Below are 20,738 nucleotides of genomic sequence, written 5' to 3' on the forward strand. Positions count from 1 at the left end.
TATGGTATGATTTTCAACCTCGGTGGTTAGAGCGCTACGTGCAGCGCAGTCAAGGGATAACTGGAGAAGAGTCATTGCTTCTGCAAGGGTCACAACCCTCAGCAATGAGGAATAAGACGGAGAAGAAGAATGGTATGATTTTGCAGGAAGGAGATGGAAAGGACAGGAATTAATGAGAGTGGTTAACCCCCCCACACATAACCTAACTAGGTTATTGGTGGAGAGTAAACAGAGCATGACAACTTTCTACTTACCTAATTAATAGATTTATATTATCCACTGACACTTCGTGATAGAATAGCATTTTTAATATATTATTAGATTAAAACCAATATTTTTAGCTTTTCCACTTTATTTTTATTCGACCAGCGACCGGGTTTCGTCGTTACCGACATCATCAGACTGGTGGGAGGCTATACAAATTGTTATGTTTTATATAAAATAAGGCAGGAGTTGATAACCATGATTTGATATAATTTTGTTGAGAAATTAACTTAATTAATTTGATTTTAATTTAATTTGAACAAAATTATATCGAATCATGGTTCTCAACTCCTGCCTTGTTTTATATATAATATAACAATTTGTATAGCCTCCCACCAGTCTGATGATGTCGGTAACGACGAAACCCGGTCGCTGGTCAAATAAAAATAAAGTGGAAAAGCTAAAAATATTGGTTTTAATCTAATAACATATTCTTTTATGTAGGTTTTAATCTAATAACATACCTCTTTTTTAATTGTAGCTATGTTTTTTCCAAAAATATCAATGTCATTAAATGTCTTGTTGTAAGTGTCCATGATCTTCTCCATCTTTGATGAGATGTCAAATAATAATACCTAGTTGAGTTATCTGTGGCCAATAGAGGTGCCCCAGTACAGGCTCTCTCCAGTTAGGTCTCTAATTGCAAGAGCCCATGGCGTTCCAGTGCGGCATCTGCTGCGAGGAGGTGTCGGCCGGCGAGGCGGGCGGCGGCCCGTGCGGCCACTGGTACTGCGTGTCGTGCTGGGCGCGCTACCTGGGCGGGCGCGTGCGCGAGGGCGACGCGCGCCCCGCGTGCCCCGCGCCGCGCTGCCGGCGCGCCGCGCCCCCCTCGCTGCTGCAGCGCTGCCTGACGCCCGACACGCAGAGGAAGTACCTGCTCTTCGACATCAAGGTAAAAATGATTAGAGAAAACACTTGTTTTATACCACTTGAGTTTTATTAAAGACTACATGTTTCGAAAGTTAAACTTCCATCATTCAAGTCTGTATAATAACATATAATAACTAGTTATTATCCGTCCGCCTCCGTAGTGTAATGGTCAGCACGCTCGGCTACCGTTCTGGAGGTCCCGGGTTCGATTCCCAAGGGGGGTAAAATAAATATAAGTGATTTTTTCACAGTCATATTTATTCAATATTACCCTGGACTGGTACCTGAAGCCGAGGGCTGATCACCTTTCCTTCATGTGTAAACCATCAAGATAACACTGCGTTTATATGACGCAGTGCCCTATGCACCATTGGGGTGCGGATAAGGGTTTTATTATTATTATTATTTAAACTAACTAACTAACTAACTAACCATCACGCCGCTTCCCCGCAGGGGTAGGCAGAGAGAATAGAGCGCCACACCACTCTGTCCTTGCAAACATTCTTCGCCTCTTCCACGTTCATGCATCTCCTCATACATACCCGCCGATTGTTACGACTCCTAACCTGACCATTATTATTATTTATTATTATTATATGTTATTATATTTATTATTATTATATATTATTATTTATTATATGTTATTAGTTTTAGTCTTTATTAAAACTCAAGTGGTATAAAACAAGTGTTTTCTTCAATCATGTCTTACCACAAAAGGTATTGTTTAATTATTTTTTTAAATATTTAAATGTTTTTTAAAAAATCATTATTTTTTTATATTTATTTATTCGGGAATTGTACAGCTTTACATTTAGTAAAAGTATATAATAAAAAATAGTTACATTCATAAATAAAAGAAAGCCACATACACAATTCCACACATATGTTATAATAATGATCAAAAACATCAATTTGTTTAATTTTTTTTTAAATATACTAAATATTTTTTTAATGGAGAAAAAACCTTCAGGTTTTACCTGAAAAGATCTGTCACACAGTAAAAAGTTCAATAAGTGGCTTGATATTTATTTTTAATACATTTTATTATATTTTTAAACTTTAAAAACGATCTCCTGAAAAATCAAGTTTTTTGATATACGACATTGTTGAAAAGAGTGAGCGATATATTCTTTTAAAAAATCGATCGTGAAGAGACGTGTAACCTCTCCGATGGTCGGTGATTGAATTATGTGTTGGTGTTGTATTTTCTAAAGACGTTGTTTACGAAAAAATATTGTTACTTACGATGTAAAACTGTTTCCATGAATATATTTCTTGAAAAAGGTGAAAACTAAAATATTTTAAGAAATGGATTAAGGAATATAAAAAGGTGTGTATTATTTGTGTGTGCGTTGATGAAGATTTTATTGACTCCTGTTTTTTTTTTAAATCAGGCTTTTGTGGAGAGTTCCCGAGGGATGAAGTGGTGCCCGATCGCAGGATGCGGAAGAGCTGTAAGACTGTCGGAACCGGAAGTATCGGTGAGTTTAAATTATAGAAGTCACTAAATTTAAATTAAAGAGGCCTATTACGTCCGCCTCCGTAGTGTAATGGTCAGCACGCTCAGCTACCGTTCTGGAGGTCCCGGGTTCGATTCCCAGGGGGGGGGTCAAATAAATATAAGTGATTTTTTCACTGTAATATTTATTCAATATTACCCTGGACTGGTACCTGAAGCGGAGGGCTCATCACCTTTCCTTCATGTGTAAACGATCAAGATAACACTGCGTTTATATGAAGCAGTGCCCTATGCACCATTGGGTTACGGATAAGGGTTTTATTATTATTATTATTATTACTTTTACCGAAATTCAAGTACCCATCCTAATTTATTTCTAACTTCGAAATTCAAGTCACCACTCTATGTCAATTCTTCTGTTTCATCTTCAAACCCATTTCCGCACCCGATAGTGCATAGGGCACGTTAACATATAAACACACTTTATGTATTAGTTCTTAAATCAAACACAGATTTTTTGTGTCTACTAAGTTGTATTTTATTGTGAAAAAAACATTTAAAAATTAATACGTTTTGTGACATTTGTTTCGCCTAGTTATGGCATGTTTGAAATGCCATATCTAGGCGAAACTTAATTTAATTGATACTTAAATTAAAATGGAGTTCTACAAATTAAACGCCAAATCAATAAATATATAAACGCAGTGTTATCTCGGTCATTAACATTCTCCAACACGTTTTAGAGACAACAGATCGCTCAATCCTTTCAACAACGTCATATATAAAAAATCGTCAATTTTCAGTTGTGCGTGTATTCAGAATGCTCAGAAAATGTACTATATGTATCCCAGAAAAAGCGGCATATTTTTAACTTAATATTTACCCGCTACAGGGCAGAAAGTGTTGTTTTTGCATTTTGAAGAAAAGGTATTGTTTAATTATTTTTTTTAAATATACTAAATTTTTTTCAAGTGGAGAAAAAACATAAGGGTTTTACCTAAAAAGATTAACAGTAAAAAGTTCAATAAGTGGCTTGATATTTAATTTTAATTTTATTATATTTTTAAACTTTTAAAACGATCTCCTGAAAAATCAAGTTTTTTGATACATGACGTTGTTGAAAGGAGCGAGCGAGACGTCTCCAGGATTTGACAGACTTTTAAACTAGCAGAACTATTGTTGACAATTTTTCCATTTAAAACTAAATGCTGTCTAGGTCTAGAACGTTCTTGGTGGATGGATGGATGGATCACCAAAAAAGATGTCTCTTTTGAAAATTTTGTTTGATATTGCTTTTTTCAGATATCTTCAACGCCTGCCACAAACGCTGATGATGCAGAAGAGACTACGACGGGAAACTATCCTCCAGTGTCTCGAGGAGTCGATTGTGGAGATTTCCATTTCTTTTGCTGGGACTGTCACGGTAAATTGTTTTTATTTTTATTATTTTCGAAAATAGGTTCTTGAATTAGATTATATACAGATGCCTCCACAACCCCGACCAGCACAGCATACAGACACGAAACAGTCCCAAGGCATTTATTTTCAAAGATTATTCATTCATCGCATTCCCACTCGACCCTTTTCAATCAACGTTCTGTTATGGATCCTTTTCACAAGTCGTGGTTTTATTTCTTGATACAAATCACAATCCTAAAAAACTATGAAAAAGCAACCTAGCAAAAAGTCTTCACCTTCAAAAGTCTGACACAAAAAGACAACAACACAATGCTGCACCTTACATAAAGAAAACACCCTTATGATCCAGCACATTTGATCAAACATGATCACTTAGAAATTACAAGTACAGTATCCTTCCATCAGTCCTACTAGATACGCACTGAAAGCCAAGGAACGATGATCGTTATTGTCAGGAAGTTGATCATTCATCTTTCCAATCCTATGCCATTGCAGTGACTCGAGTAGGTCCCTGAAAACAACAAACTTATCAAGTCGCCAGCGCCTTTTGAGGGGACATGAAATTCCTGGTATTAGCATGGTCACATATCGCTCACTCCTTTCAAGAACGTCATAAATCAAAAAACTTGATTTTTCAGGAGAAGGTTTTTAAAGTTTTTAAAGTTTATAAATATAACACAATGTATTAAAAATAAATATCAAGCCACTTAATGAATTTTTTACTATGCAACAGATCTTTTTAGGTAAAACCTAAAGGTTTTTTCTCCATTTGAAAAATATTAAGTATATTTAAAAAAATAATTAAACAATACCATTTCTTCAAAATGCAAAAACAACACTTTCTGCCCTGTAGCGGGTAAATATATAAGTCAAATATATGCCTCTTGCTGGGATACAGTACATTTTCTGGGCATTCCGAAAACATGCACAACTGAAAATTGACGATTTTTGATTGATGACGTTCTTGAAAGGAGTGAGCGATATGTGTATTTCTCTGTCCAGGGGAGCCCCACGCGCATTCATCTTTCTATTTCTATGCCATTGTAGTGACTCGAGTAGGTCCCTATATGCAAAAAAGCCTGGTATTAGCATGTTCACATTCTGATGTGTGTGTTTCTCTGTCCAGGGGAGCCCCACGCGCATTCATCTTTCTATTTCTATGCTATTGTAGTGACTCGAGTAGGTCCCTATAGGCAAGAAATGCCTGGTATTAGCATGTTCACATTCTGATGTGTGTGATTCTCTGTCCAGGGGAGCCCCACGCGCATTCATCTTTCTATTTCTATGCTATTGCGGTGACTCGAGTAGGTCCCTATAGGCAAGAAATGCCTGGTATTAGCATGTTCACATTCTGATGTGTGTTTCTCTGTCCAGGGGAGCCCCACGCGCATTCATCTTTCTATTTCTATGCTATTGTAGTGACTCGAGTAGGTCCCTATAGGCAAGAAATGCCTGGTATTAGCATGTTCACATTCTGATGTGTGTTTCTCTGTCCAGGGGAGCCCCACGCGCATTCATCTTTCTATTTCTATGCCATTGCGGTGACTCGAGTAGGTCCCTTCAGGCAAGAAATGCCTGGTATTAGCATGGTCAAATTCTGACGTGTGTTTCTCCCTGCAGGGGAGCCCCACGCTCCGCTGGGGTGCGCTCGCTGGGCGCGCTGGGCGTCGCGCGCGGGCGGCTCCGCGGCTCCGGCCCCCCTGGCGGCGGCGGCCGGGGGCGCCGAGAGCGCTGCCTCCAGCCTGTGGCTCTTGGCGCACTGCAAGCCCTGCCCCTCCTGCTCCTGCCCAATACAGAAGAACGACGGCTGCAACCATATGAAGTGCACCAAGGTCAGTGTCTGAGATACACAGAATGTAACATATTTTTTACATATTATAGGTTCCGCCATGAGCAATGTTTAGTAATTTTTTTATTTATTTTTTATTTATTCGGGAATCGTACAGCTTAACGTTTAACAAACTAACCATCACGCCGCTTCCCCGCAGGGGTAGGCATAGAGAATAGAACGCCACACCACTCTGTCTTTGCAAACATTCTTCGCCTCTTCCACGTTCATGCATCTCCTCATACGTAAACGCCGATTTTTACGACTCCTAACCTGACCACTTTCAAGTATTTGGCATACCTGATCGTGCCATGTTTTTCTCGGTCTTCCTCTGCTTCTTTTCCCAATTACATTCGCCTCATAAATTTGTTTTATCGTTCTTTCCTCACTCATTAATTCTACATGTCCAAACCATCTCAACACACCTTTCTTAATTTTATCGATAATGCTTATCTCAGCCTTGCATTCCTTCCTTATTTCACTATTTCAGCTTTACATTTAGTAAAAGTATATAATAAAAAATAGTTACATTCATAAAAAAAAACACCCAATTACACAATTCCACAGTAATGCGTGTGTTGCAGTTAGGTTCAACAGATGTTGCTGCCATTGAGTTAAAAAAACACATTTTTACCTGTGACAGGTAATAATAAACATGCGCGCATTCGAATGCAACATTGTATCAAAATTTTAAAAGAAACGATGAATTACTTTAGGAGATTTTTGTGACAAATTTTTCAACTGATGGCGCCACAATCAGCCCTGCTTAAAATAAATAAATAAAATTGGTACCAATGTTTGAAAGGAATCCAAGACCATTTTAAATATTAACAATTTCTAAAAATTAATATGGACACTAAATAATGGGCAGCATGGTATAAGTACATTATATTTATAGATTAAAATAAAACATATATGTACATATATGTCAATACAATATATACATACAAACATATCCTATAATTGACTCGTCCTTTCATATGTGAGTTCTTGGCACCATCTATGGCTGACTTGGGTAAGCATTGATTATGATCCTTTGCAGTGCAAATTCGACTTCTGCTGGGTCTGCCTCGAGAGTTGGAAGCGCCACGGCTCCGCCACAGGGGGCTACTTCCGGTGCACGCGGGACGAGGCGGCCGCCAGGGCTGACCAGTCCAGGGGGGCCGCGCTGGCCGAAGCCAGGGTAAGCTGTTTCCAATGTCAAAGTGCGATCTCTCAGACGGATGTGCGGCAAAACGATGTACGATAGATGATTGAATAGTGATTTAAGGAAGAATTTTTTTCAATAGCTCTGGGTGGAATGTATTTTTCTAACCTTACTATTATACCTGCAGAAAAGCTTCTAAAATAGAGGCTTTGCGGGTTTTGAAGAAAATAATTTATAGATAAAAAAAATGCAATTTTTTATCAATGGAATTCGGCAGTCACTCGTGGTAATATATATTCATTTTTAATTTAAAGCTGAGATCTCAAACGTTAAAATTAGAACGCCATCGGCCGCAGTAGGGGCCAGACGTTTCTGCGCGGTTAATTTTTTTTAGAACATGTATTGGAATTTGGCTTTTTTTTAGAACGTATTGAAAAAATATTTATTTTTTCACTCCTTACCTTTCAATTACTCTTTTTTTCAAAACCATATAAAATTTCGAAATTTTTCGAAAAAAAGTTATTTTTTCATTACAAAAATGGTGTTTCAAGCAATATTCATATATTCATTTATTAAAAACTGTCTACTTTATTTTTTATTGAAAAAAATTATGGTAAATACCACTACATATTTCTTAAAACTTGTGACACGTGTTTTAAACCATTCTGCATAAATTTTGGAATAGGTACATAAAAAAAATGTGTCACAATAGTGTCCATTTGGAATTTTGGTTTGTTTCTAGGTACAAAATATTGAAGCCCAAGAGCAGTGGAGGTTTGCTGTGCTGTGCGCTAGGTTCCGGAGACATGAGCAGCGCTGGGCAGCAGAGAGACCTCTGATCCTGGCTACTCCAGCAAAAGTAAAAGCTCTGGACCCAACAGGTTAGACATTAGATTTTTGTAGTATCTTAACTTAACGCGGAACAAAAGTGGAACTGGGCAGGTCATGTGGCTCATATCGCTCACTCCTTGCAAGAATGTCATAAATAAAAAATGGTCAATTTTCAGCTGTGGGTGTTTTCGGAATGCCCAGAAAATGTACTATATCCCAGCAAAAGCGGCATATTTTTAACTTAATATATACCCGCTACAGGGCAGAAAGTGTTGTTTTTGCATTTTGAAGAAAAGGTATTGTTTAATTATAATAAAAAAATATATAGTTTTAAAATGGAGAAAAAAACCTTCAGGATTTACCTAAAAAGATCTGTTGCACAGTAAAAAGTTCAATAAGTGGCTTGATATTTATTTTTAATGTACATACATTTTATTATATTTTTTAACTTTAAAAATGTTCTCCTGAAAAATCAAGTATTTTGATTTATGACGTTCTTGAAAGGAGTGAGCGATGTTCTTGAAAGGAGTGAGCGATGATCAAAAAAATGATTTCAATGAAGAATTAAAATAAATGAAAAACATAACCGTGGGTATCCGCGGGCTGCAAATAAAATGCTCAGATGGTGTAGACTCTACAATCTTCTTTATAATGTACTCTCTGGATGATCGCATAAAATCAGCAGATGTGATCTTTCATATTATTTTCTGACATCTCAACATAGATGAAGAAGAGTATGGAAGTCTGGCCATTTACAGGGCTTACGACTAGGCTTGGTTAAGTGATTACTTAACACGCGTGTAACATTCACCAATTCTACCCACGATTTTTGGAACTCCTAGATAGATATATTGATAAAATACGTGACGCAGTACATGTGAGTTCACATCAGCCATCAATGTTGGAATAGGGAAATTGTATTGAAGCGTATGATAAGTCACTATTACAAACTTTGAATCAAAGTGTTTTACTTTCATATTTTTTGTTCACTCTTGGGACCATCAACCCTTGGTTGTGGGTGAAGCGTATATCTAAGTCGTGCACTGGAAGATTTTTATACTTTTTAATCATCAGGGTCTGGCGCTGGTGTTCTTGAAGCTGCAGCGAGGGAGTTGGCGCTCAGCAGAAGGGTTCTGGCAGGAGCATGCGCCTACACGTTTGCGCTGTCTTCAACTGCTCCTAACAGAGCTGCCTTCCACTACGCTCAGGTATGAAGCTTCTTCTTCTTCATCTTTCTGACTGCCAACTCTGCCAGCTTTTGGGGGTCTGTCTGGGTCTACGTCATCAAGTGTATATAATGTTTCACGGTATAGTAATGAGTATACAGTTATGGTATAAAGTGACGTTTCTCGAAGGTTATCAGAGATGGTGCATATTTCACACGAAGAGGTAGTTCATTCCATAGTCTAGCCGGTTGGAAAGTGCATGATTGACTGAAGAATGATGGTTTTTTCGTATGGATGGGTTGTTATGAAACAGAAATGTAGAAAAGTGTATGTCGCTCACTCCTTTCAACAATGTCAAATATAAAAAAAATTGATTTTTCAGGAGATCGTTTTTAAAGTTTAAAAATGTAATGAAATGTATTAAAAATAAATAACAAGTCACTTATTGAACTTTCTACTGTTCAACAGATCTTTTCAGGTAAAGCCTGAAGGTTTTTTCTCCATTCGAAAAATATTTAGTTTATTTAAAAAAATAATTAAACAAACCCCTTTCTTCAAAATGCACAAACAACACTTTTGTCCTGTAGCGGGTAAATATTAAGTTAAAAATATGTATCTTTTGTTGGGATATAGTACATTTTCTGGGCATTTCGAAAACATGCACAACTGAAAATTTACGATTTTTGATACATGACATTGTTGAAAGGAGTGAGCGATATGTGGAGGTCTTCACCAAAAAGTTATATTTCCAATATTGCACAAAAAATATTTTAAATGCAAATCTGTTCTGTTTACTGTATTGTATCGAAATCTTAATGAAAGTTGCGACAAAACATGATCAATCCTGTGTTAAACCAATTCTCTTCTCCGTCTTATTCCTCATTGCTGAGGGTTGTGACCCTTGCAGAAGCAATGACTCTTCTCCAGTTATCCCTTGACTGCGCTGCACGTAGCGCTCCAACCACTGAGGTGCCTGCTGCTGCCTTAATTTGATCGGTCCATCGTGTGGGGGATCTTCCTCTCCCTCTCTTTCCCTCCAGGCTACCGATCACAACTAGTAGTTCCAGGCTATCCCCGTTGCCACGCGAAACGTGTCCAAAGAACTGGAGAATCCGTCGGGTACAGATGTTGGCCAGAGTCAAGCCATCCAAGCGTAGTTCCTGGCGAATGGACTCATTGGTGCGTCTAGCTGTCCATGGAATTCGGAGCATGCGCCTCCAACACCACATTTCGAAGGCATCAATTTTTCTCCTTTCTGCTGCTTTTATGGTCCATGTTTCAGCAGCATAGAGAAAAATGGAGTGGACCAAGCTCCTGACAAGCTTCATCTTGGTGTTGTTACTCACACCCCGGTCTTTCTAGATTTTGTCTAGCTTAGACATGGCACTTTTGGCATTAAACCAATATGAAATCATTAAATCGCACCAAAACGTAATAATTTTTCAAGCTAGAATTCCTGATTACTCAATCATTTGTGGAGGTCCTCACCAAAACGTTACATTTCCATTATAAATGATTTTAAGTAATCAGGAATTGTAACATGTAGAATTGTTACATTTTGGTGCGATTTAATGATTTCTTATTGGTTTAACACAGGATTGGTGACGTTTTGTCACAACTTTAATTTAGTTAAACTTCAAATTTATTTTATTTTTCTTCTTATTTTGGGCAAATAAACCAATTATTTTTTCTATTTGTATTTTTTTTAGAGTACTTGTGTTTTTATTGAAATATGTTGAATAGTGAATAATTTAGTGGCTCGGTTTTGTTAAGGATTTTTTGTGCGATTTTGGAAATGTGACTTTTTGTTGGGGACCTCCACATTTACAATGGAAATGTAACCTTTTGGTGAGGACCTCCACAGTTGTTCTGGATTTTCAGAGTTAATATTTGGTTCTTTCAGGAGGAATTAGAGCGCTGCGTGTCTCGCCTGTCGGCGCTGGTCGCGAGGGAGGTCGTGGAGGCCCCCTGGGCGGCCGTCAGGAGGGCCAGCGCCCCCACCAGGAGGTGGAGGCTGACTCTCCTTCGGCTGGTGAGGCCTCCGCCTCCGCCGCCGCTGCTCTCCGCACAGGAGCTCAGACTAATGGTGAGAATTAATAGCGTTTGTAAGAAGAATAGTAGATATATTTATATAATCAGATGGGAAAGACAGCGAAGATGATTCTGGGATGTCCATGTCAATAGAATGCATGAATAAAGACTGGCCCAAATTGCTTCTCAAGAAAACCCAGATGGGAAACGACCACCTGGAAGACCTCAAAAGATGCCAAAACAGTTGAAGGATCTATAAGAAGGAATAATATATTTTGTCCCGGGTTCGATTCCCAGAGGGGGGTCTAATAAATATAAGTGATTTTTTCACTGTCATATTTATTCAATATTACCCTGGACACACTCTCGTCTACCGTTCTGGAGGTCCCGGGTTCGATTCCCAGGGGGGTGAAATAAATATAAGTGATTTTTTCACTCTAATATTTATTCCATATTACCCTGGACTGAGTACCTGAAGCGGAGGGCTGATCACCTTTCCTTCATGTGTAAACGATCAAGATAACACTGCGTTTATATGACGCAGTGCCCTATGCACCATTGGGGTGCGGATAAGGGTTTTATTATTATTTATCTCTTACACCTCTTAGGGGGCTTGTGCGCTACACGGAATTTTACTGTCCGGCAGTCCGGTTAGCATGATAAAACGGATGATTGGCTTGTGCTTTTGACCATCTTTCTTTGGATCCGTGCACTCGATGGGTGCTTGATCAAGATGCGCATAAATTGGATCACACTAAACTGTCGTAGTCGCTTTTATTTGAAAAAAAGATGGACTGCCGGACGGTAAAATTCTGTGTAGTGCACAAGCGCTCTTAGAGTGCTTTGAGATTTCAAAGTTGCATTTGATTTTCTTAATTTTCTCTAGTCGAGGCTGCTGGCCAGAGGCAAGTTGGACTACCGGGACCCCTGGCGCTTCTCTCTAGGACCTAGAGGAGATCCCCTGAGGGTACCGGAGCCGCTGGATCCCGACCACACCATCCTCCAGGAACCGCAGCTGACAGTCTCTCCGCAGACGACCGCGGAGAGATCGTCATCCTCTGCTGATGCTGACGGTAAGGAAATCATGCATGATAAAACTAGTGAAGGACATTGGTACCATAAACCAAGCCAGGACACAAAATGCCGAACCCTCTTCTAGTGGAACGGAAGGCCTGTTGACGACAGTCAGCAGCCCGCCTTCTCCTGAGGAGTGCGACGTGGTTTCCTCCCAGCAATAAGTAAATGCTGACAAGTTTCTGATTGCCCCACACTAGATTATCCTTCTTGTTCCCAACACAGATAAAAATATAACATGTTTTTAGCTAGAAGAAACAAAAATCCATCAATTGTTTGAATGGAGATCTTCTTAGGGAGTTTGGTTGAGAGTACAGATTTATACTCAACAGACAAGCACTCACCTGATTGGTCATTTAAAAATTGATTTATTACTCTCTGAACGTATTACAGTGTACCGCATCAATGTTTCCGAATACAATATGGATCTCATCATTGCCCTGGAGATGTCACGGCTCCAAATGCTGGAAGAACAATCTAGAAGAGGACCCGACCCTGACAGTAGTTCATCGCCATCTTCTAGAGGTAAGATGAATTACTACCCGCATGTGAGAGGTATCCAAGACCATTGCATATACATATTTTACAAGTTACATAAATTAATTCAATATGGATGCTCAATAATGGGCAGAATGGTGATTGCTACACAGGTGTATAAAGTGATCACTTAAGCTAGCTAAATGTCAGGTAAATGCCTTAGAATGCTTAGATATTCATCTTCTTTCATAATAAAAATGATCATGAAAATGATGCAGAATGCATCAAAACACGTGTCACAATGGATTTTAAGAAATAGTGGTATTTACCAAGTAATACTTAAATGAAAAAAATGTACATTTAAATTTTCAAAATTTCTAAACAGATAAAATGAATGAATAAATAAAATAACATATTATTTTTAACATCTCATCAAAGATGAAGAAGAATATGGAAGTCTGGGCATTTACGGGGCTGACGACCGTCATAGGTTGGTTTAAGTGATCACTTTACACACGTGTAACATTCACCAATTCTACCCATTATTGACAACCACACTACTCAAATTCTTGGAAGTTCTATATATATGAACCAATTTAGAAACCTTGTTCTTGAATCACTAGAACTTCACTAAAGACATCTATTGGTGAGATGTAAAGAAGCTTTTTATTAAGCAGAAATTCTTATATTAGTATGTGAGGTCCGAATCCTGGATTATAATCACACACATGAGAAACGCCAGAAAATACCATTTTCATTTTTATTATTAAGCTTATAATTTGACCAGATAATTTATTTACAACATTTTGAGTGTGTCCAAATACTTGTTCACAAAATCTGGATTATCTCCAATTACAGGAGTCATTTTCATATTATTTTTAACATCTCATCAAAGATGGAGAATCCTCTTCGTCAGCCCTGCAAATGCCCAGACTTCCATATTCTTCTTCATCTTTGATGAGATGTTAAAAATAATATGAAAATAACTCCTGTAATTGGAGTTAATCCAGATTTTGTGAACAAGTATTTGGACACACTCAAAATGTTGTAAATAAAATAACAATTGTAGTTCTCAAAACTAGTCGTGTTTACATTAATATACTTTAAAAGTGGTCTTATACAAGTGTTTTATTTTTCTACATATTTAAATCATCATGTTATTCCACAAAGTTAATGCCAAATCAATAAATAAATTCTTATCATCTCACCAATAGATGTCTCTAGTGTTTCAACAAGGTTTCTAATTTGGTTCATATATATAGAACTTCCAAGAATTTGAGTAGTGTGGTTGTCGATAATGGGTAGAATTGGTGAATGTTACACGTGTGTAAAGTGATCACTTAATTTACGTCGGCCTATGACGGTCGTCAACTTCATAAATGCCCAGACTTCCATATTCTTCTTCATCTTTAACCCGATGGTTGCCAGAGACGAGATATCTCGGCAAATGGCGGAGTGCCCGTATTGCCAGAGACGAGATATCTCGTCAGTACTTTTGATGACGTATTACTCCGCAGTTTTAACTCATATTGACAATCTGTCAAAAACGGAATATACATTGCCATCTGTTGAAGTTCTCACAAAATATTTTATAAAGTTTTTAAATACTTTTAAGTGATTTATCGGTTTCACTTTCAGCTGACAGTTGACAGATGTCATTAGGGCTACCACTCAAACCACTTGAAATATTGATAATTTAAATCGATTGTTTTGAACGCCAGGGGTTTTTATTTTGCTCAATTTTTTTGTGTTTTTCTTATTATTTTAAAATATTATTATGAAAATATTTGTTTATTTATACCTTTCGCGTTATATTTACTCCGATTTTATCAGTGTTTTGCTAGTGATATTGGTTTCTTTTCACAACTTTTTAGTAAATAAATTATTTCTTTGTGCTAAGTTCTTTGATCTTCTTCGTGCTAAGTGAAAAAGAACAACCCGGTACTTCTCATGGCAGAAAACGGAAGGCAGAATTTCTATCGCGACTTACAGAAAGACATTTTTTGGAAAAACTACCACGGACCGAAAAAAATCATCCCCGACTGCGAAGTGTATTGTGTGTACTAGCAAAAAACTAAGAAAAGAGTCTAGTTATAGGTGTAAACAATGCAAGATGGCTCTTTGTGTTATACCGTGCTTTGAGAAGTACCACACAATGGAAAATTACTAATTTATCACATTTCTAACTATACTTCATTCTAAGATACCTGATAAATAATAGTTGAGTGTTAATATTAAATTTACTATTTTTTTTACATTTCAAACTATATTCCATTGATAAATAATAGTTTTGTGTTAATATTAAATTTAATAAAAACTTGCGTGTGCGACTCAGTGTGACAACCCTGTCTGAGATGAAAATTTGAAACTGGTTTAACTTCAAGAATAAAACTCTAACAATCGATGCGGGATATAATATTTGGTAAGTAAATTATAATGCAATAAAAACAACAAAAAAAAAATTCTTTAGACAACTTTTTTTTTTCAAAAAAATACTTGGCCTGTTGAGCACTGCGGCGTAATTTATTTGCGGCTATGAAAAGGTGTCAAAAAAAAAAGAGTAAATAATGATTTACTTGATGTTATCACTTCACAGATGTAACTCTGACCAGAAGACAAAGACCGGCTCGTCTCAACATTTCTGTCTCCATTGGTGCTCCATCTGATTACGGTGAGTCAAAAAAAGCTGGTTAAATTAATGAATGCAGAGGTTTCTTGAGTAATGGATATTGCTGATTTTTTGCTGTTGGAGATATGATTTGCTGTAGAAGAACTCAAAGGAAGTATATCCTTTGAGTTTAAACAGATGTTGGTGTGATTGAGTAGATGAAGATTGGTGAGTTTGAGTTGATGGAGTTATAAATATATTTAACTTTATTAAGATTTCTGTATTTGAGTTGTTGGAGATTGATATGGTTGAGTTGATAGAAATGGTTGTATTCTAGTCGATGTAGATTACCTGAGTTGATGAAGTTGCCGTATCTGAACCTGTGGAGATCGATACGTTTGAGTTGATGAAGATTACTGTGTTTGAGTTGTTTGAGATTGGTGTGTTTGAGTTGTTTGAGATTGGTGTGTTAGAGTTGATGGAGATTGTTGTATTCTAGTTGATGTAGTATATGAACTTGTGGAGATTGATATATTTGAGTTGATAGAGATTGCTGTGTTGGAGTTGATGAAGATTACTGCGTTTGAGTTGTTTGAGATTGGTGTGTTAGAGTTGATGGAGATTGTTGTATTCTAGTTGATGTAGTATATGAACTTGTGGAGATTGATATGTTTGAGTTGATAGAGATTGCTGTGTTGGAGTTGATGAAGATTACTGCGTTTGAGTTGTTTGAGATTGGTGTGTTAGAGTTGATGGAGATTGTTGTATTCTAGTTGATGTAGTATATGAACTTGTGGAGATTGATATGTTTGAGTTGATGAAGATTACTGTGTTTGAGTTTTATGGAGATTGTTGTATTCTAGTTGATGTAGTATATGAACTTGTGGAGATTGATATGTTTGAGTTGATAGAGATTGCTGTGTTGGAGTTGATGAAGATTACCGTGTTTGAGTAAATAGAGATTACTGGGTTTGAGTTGATAAAGATTGCTGTGTTTGAGTTATTGGAGATTGACAAAGATTGCTGTTTTTACATTGATATATATATATTGCCGTAATTGATATCAGTTACAATATTTTAATAAACATGTATTATATGATTACAGAAGACAAGCTAAGTCTCTCAGACGACCAGTTGAAGCTGGCCATACAGCTGTCCCTGCAGGAACCCATGGCCAGACTGCGCTCCGGGGACAACAAGTCCCAGGACGCTGCGGGGGCTCCTGGCAGCTCCAACCAGACGTCCGCACAGGGCGAGGGCTCACCGCAGTCTGATGGGCCGAGGACCAGCGGCTTGACCAGACAGGTATGTTGTTGATAGGGTATTTCAATGATGACGGATATCAGCTATGATGTGATTCAATTTATTTATTTATTTACAGTTAACATACCGCCTGTTCATGTCCGCCTCCGTAGTGTAATAGTGTCCGCCTCCGTAGTGTAATAGACAGCATGCTCGGCTACCGTTGTGGAGGTCCCAGGTTCGATTCCCAGGGGGGGTCAAATAAATATAAGTGATTTTTTCACTCTAATATTTATTCAATATTACCCTGGACCTGAAGCGGAGGGCTGATCACCTATCCTTCGTGTGAACGATCAAGATAACACTGTGTTTATATAATGCAGTGCCCCATGCACCATTGGGGTGCGGATAAGGGATTCAATAACATACCCATTACAAACTTAAATTTAAATTGTATACATTAACAAAAATAGAAAATAAGCAAGAATACTATTGCTAAAGTTGTAGAAGAATCCCGCTTTGGAAAACTCCTTCAGACACATGGAACAGATCCAATGAGATATTGTTCAACATAGCGGTAGCTCTTCCTACACGCATAACCATCGGCAGGTTGGTTCTGTGTATAGGAATGTGAAACAATCTATGCCGACGCTGTCTTAGGTAACTATCGGGAACATACAGACCAATGTTCCGGATAATTTCAGGATTATCGATCATACCGCGCAACAATGGATAAAAATGCGTAATCAAATACACATTCCTTCAAGTCTCTAAACTATTGTAGCCAAGCATACCCTGGAGAAACTGGGTCGGGTAGAGCCAAGGATAATAGCCATACTCTCTCATGTAGAGATACCTCAGAGACTTCTTTTTGACTTTCTCTACCATAAGAGAGTACTTAAGCTCGTGTGGCCCCCAAATCATCGAGTCTACTTCGCACCAAGGAGTTATAAAGAGTTATGGAATGATGTAATCTTACCTGTGAAGGAAGCTATGTGCCCACCTTCATCATAAACCAATTAACTAACCATCATACAGAATAGAATAGAACGCCACACCACTCTGTCTTTGCAAACATTCTTCGCCTCTTCCACGTTCATGCATCCCCTCATACATACCCGCCCATTATTATTTCAATTCCTAACCTGACCGCTGACCTGACTGCGAAACTGGCGTCGCAAAATGAATTCAAGAAAGATTTATTTTCAATTGGTCTGCGTGTTTGTGTTGTATTTTTAACATTTACCTTCCCTATCATTACATCGTAGTGTAATGGTCAGCACGCTCGGCTACTGTTTTGGAGGTCCCGAGTTCGATTCCTAGGGGGGTCAAATAAATATAAGTGATTTTTTCACTGTAATATTTATTCAATATTACCCTGGACTGGTACCTGAAGCGGAGGGCTGATCACCTTTCCTTCATGTGTAAACGATCAAGATAATGCTGCGTTTATATGAAGCAGTGCCCCATGCACCATTGGGGTGCGGATAAGGGATTGAATAACATACACATTACAAACTTATATTTAAATTGTATACATTAACAAAAATATAAAATAAGCAAGAATACTATTGCTAAAGGTGTAGAAGAATCCTGCTTCGGAAAACTCCTTCAGACACATGGAACAGATCAATATCCAATGAGATATTGTTCAACATAGCGGTAGCTCTTAACCATAACTCATAACCATCGGCAGGTTAGTCCTGTGTATAGGAATGTGAAACAATCTATGTGGACGCTGTCTTAGGTAACTATCGGGAACATACAGATCAATGTTCCGGATAATTTCAGGATTATCGATCATACCGCGCAACAATCGATAAAAATCCGTAATCAAATACACATTCCTTCTAATCTCTAAACTATTGTAGTCAAGCATATTCCGGTCAGGTAGAGCCGAGGATAATAGCCGTACTCTCTCATGTAGAGATACATCAGAGACTTCTTTTGGACTTTCTCTACCATAAGAGAGTACTTAAGCTCGTGTGGCCCCCAAATCATCGAGTCTACTTCGCACCAAGGAGTTATAAAGAGTTGATGAATCTTGCCTGTGAAGGAAGCTGCGTGCCCACCTTCATCATAAACTAACTAACTAACCATCATACAGAATAGAATAGAACGCCACACCACTCTGTCTTTGCAAACATTCTTCGCCTCTTCCGCGTTCATGCATCCCCTCATACATACCCGCCCATTATTATTTCAATTCCTAACCTGACCTGACCTGACTGCGAAACTGGCGTCGCAAAATGAATTCAAGAAAGATTTATTTTCAATTGGTCTGCGTGTTTGTGTTGTATTTTTACACATTCCTTCTAATCTCTAAACTATTGTAGTCAAGCATATTCCGGTCAGGTAGAGCCGAGGATAATAGCCGTACTCTCTCATGTAGAGATACATCAGAGACTTCTTTTGGACTTCCTCTACCATAAGAGAGTACTTAAGCTCGTGTGGCCCCCAAATCATCGAGTCTACTTCGCACCAAGGAGTTATAGAGTTGTTGAATCTTACCTGTGAAGGAAGCTGTATGTTCACCTTCATCATAAACCAACTAACTAACCATCACACAGAATACAATAGAACGCCACACTACTCTGTCTTTGCAAAAATTCTTCGCCTCTTCCACGTTCATGCATCCCCTCATACATACTCCCCTCATACATACTCGCCCATTATTGTTTCAATTCCTAACCTGACTGCTGACCTGACTGCGAAACTGGCGTCGCTGGTTCGATTCCCGCCAATTGCAAAATGAATTCAAGAAAGATTTATTTTAACTGGTCTGGGTGCTTGTGATGAATTTTACACATTTACCTTCCCTATCATTACATCCTACCTGCAGACAAGCATCTAAAAAAGATGCTTTGCGGGTTATTCTTTAAAATAAAAAAATGAAAAGTATTTGACATACCTGATCGTGCCAAACTTTGCACCGTTTTTCACTGCGCGTTTTTTCAACTACATTCGCCTCATAAATTTGTTTTACCTTTCTTTCTTCGCTCATTAGTTCCACACGTCCAAACCATCTCAACACACCTTTCTTAATTTTATCGATAATGCTCGTCCCAGCTTTGCATTCATTACTTATTTCACCATTCGAACATCTATCATATATTGTTTTGCTAAATGATCCAGATTGTCATTATCATTATATAAAAAAATTTTGAAGAAGTCTTGCGCCAATAAAAGTCAAACTGATTGACAGGGTGATCTAACTATTAAAGTCTTTTTTGCACTCAGTTACAGTATTCTCTTATAGCTAGACTGAGACCTCTTTGAATGTGGAAAATTCTGAACGATCCGGGTTGCCACTATTTATTTATTAATTAAATGGCCAATGCCTTTAACATAATACATATATACAGTATATTATAAAAAAATACACTAATGAATACACTAATAGAGAAACAAAAAGTCTTAAACATAAAATAATAATAAAAGAACAAATAGTAAGCACTGGTAAATACACGTCTCCTTCATCAGCCAGCAGCGAGAGAGAGTGAAACACAACGTTTACATTTATCCATTATATAATGGAGAAGAAATGCTGAGAAAGTACACACTTCAAGGTGGATGACAATATATTAAATACACCCATACTTTCAAAAGCATTGGATAACATGTGAAGCCGCAGAATCGGAGAGAACATGGCATACTTTGTATTATGGACAAACACTGGGAATATAGATTTTTGCCTAGTACCTCTTTGACGCGCGCTAAGCTTTATTTGATTTATTGTTATATCGTTCACTTCTTTCAACAACGTCAAATTTCATAAGTCTTCGATTTTTAGTTGTACGTGTTTTCGGAATGCCCAGAAAATGTACCACATATATCCCAGCAAAAGCGGCATATTTTTAACTTCATATTTACCCGCTGCAGGGCAGAAAGTGTTGTTTTTGCATTTTGAAAAAAAGGTATTGTTTAATTATTTTTTTAAATATACTAAATATTATTCAACTGGAGAAAGAACCTTCAGGTTTTACCTAAAAAGATCTTTTGCACTGTGAAAAATTCAACAAGTGGCTTGATATTTATTTTCAATACATTTCATTATATTTTTTTAACTTTAAAAACGATCTCCTTAAAAATCAAGTTTTTTGATATATGACGTTGTTGAAAGGAGTGAGCGATATGTATATTTTTTTCACAACGTTACGCTTTTTTACAGGAGGAAAGCTGGTCAAGAGCTGCAGACATTACCGTGGGATACTTTCTGAAGGCTCTAGGGGGAGCTCCCTTGGACCTACCAAACTTGGCTTTGGGGACCCTGGACTTGCTAGCGCCCAGGCAGGATAAGCAAAGACATGTGAGATACTGTT

General features: G+C 37.8%; 1 protein-coding gene across 1 annotated transcript in view; it reads left to right on the forward strand.

Annotated features, from left to right (window-relative positions):
• Positions 1-20,738, forward strand: part of LOC148307157 (uncharacterized) — a 37,922-nt gene that overhangs the window by 8,789 nt on the left and 8,395 nt on the right. Inside the window, exons 7-19 of the mRNA XM_088263876.1 lie at positions 929-1,156; positions 2,529-2,615; positions 3,896-4,016; positions 5,633-5,844; positions 6,883-7,023; positions 7,730-7,868; positions 8,893-9,026; positions 10,888-11,070; positions 11,902-12,088; positions 12,483-12,614; positions 15,163-15,237; positions 16,280-16,479; positions 20,588-20,725. Coding sequence (XP_088120002.1) covers positions 929-1,156; positions 2,529-2,615; positions 3,896-4,016; positions 5,633-5,844; positions 6,883-7,023; positions 7,730-7,868; positions 8,893-9,026; positions 10,888-11,070; positions 11,902-12,088; positions 12,483-12,614; positions 15,163-15,237; positions 16,280-16,479; positions 20,588-20,725 — 1,977 coding nt within the window. The remainder of the gene's footprint in view (positions 1-928; positions 1,157-2,528; positions 2,616-3,895; positions 4,017-5,632; positions 5,845-6,882; positions 7,024-7,729; positions 7,869-8,892; positions 9,027-10,887; positions 11,071-11,901; positions 12,089-12,482; positions 12,615-15,162; positions 15,238-16,279; positions 16,480-20,587; positions 20,726-20,738) is intronic.

Source organism: Brachycentrus maculatus, unplaced genomic scaffold, assembly GCF_059751285.1.
Source record: "Brachycentrus maculatus isolate JH-2025_06_01 unplaced genomic scaffold, ASM5975128v1 h1tg000206l, whole genome shotgun sequence".
In the NCBI taxonomy this organism is placed as follows: Eukaryota; Metazoa; Arthropoda; class Insecta; order Trichoptera; family Brachycentridae; genus Brachycentrus; species Brachycentrus maculatus.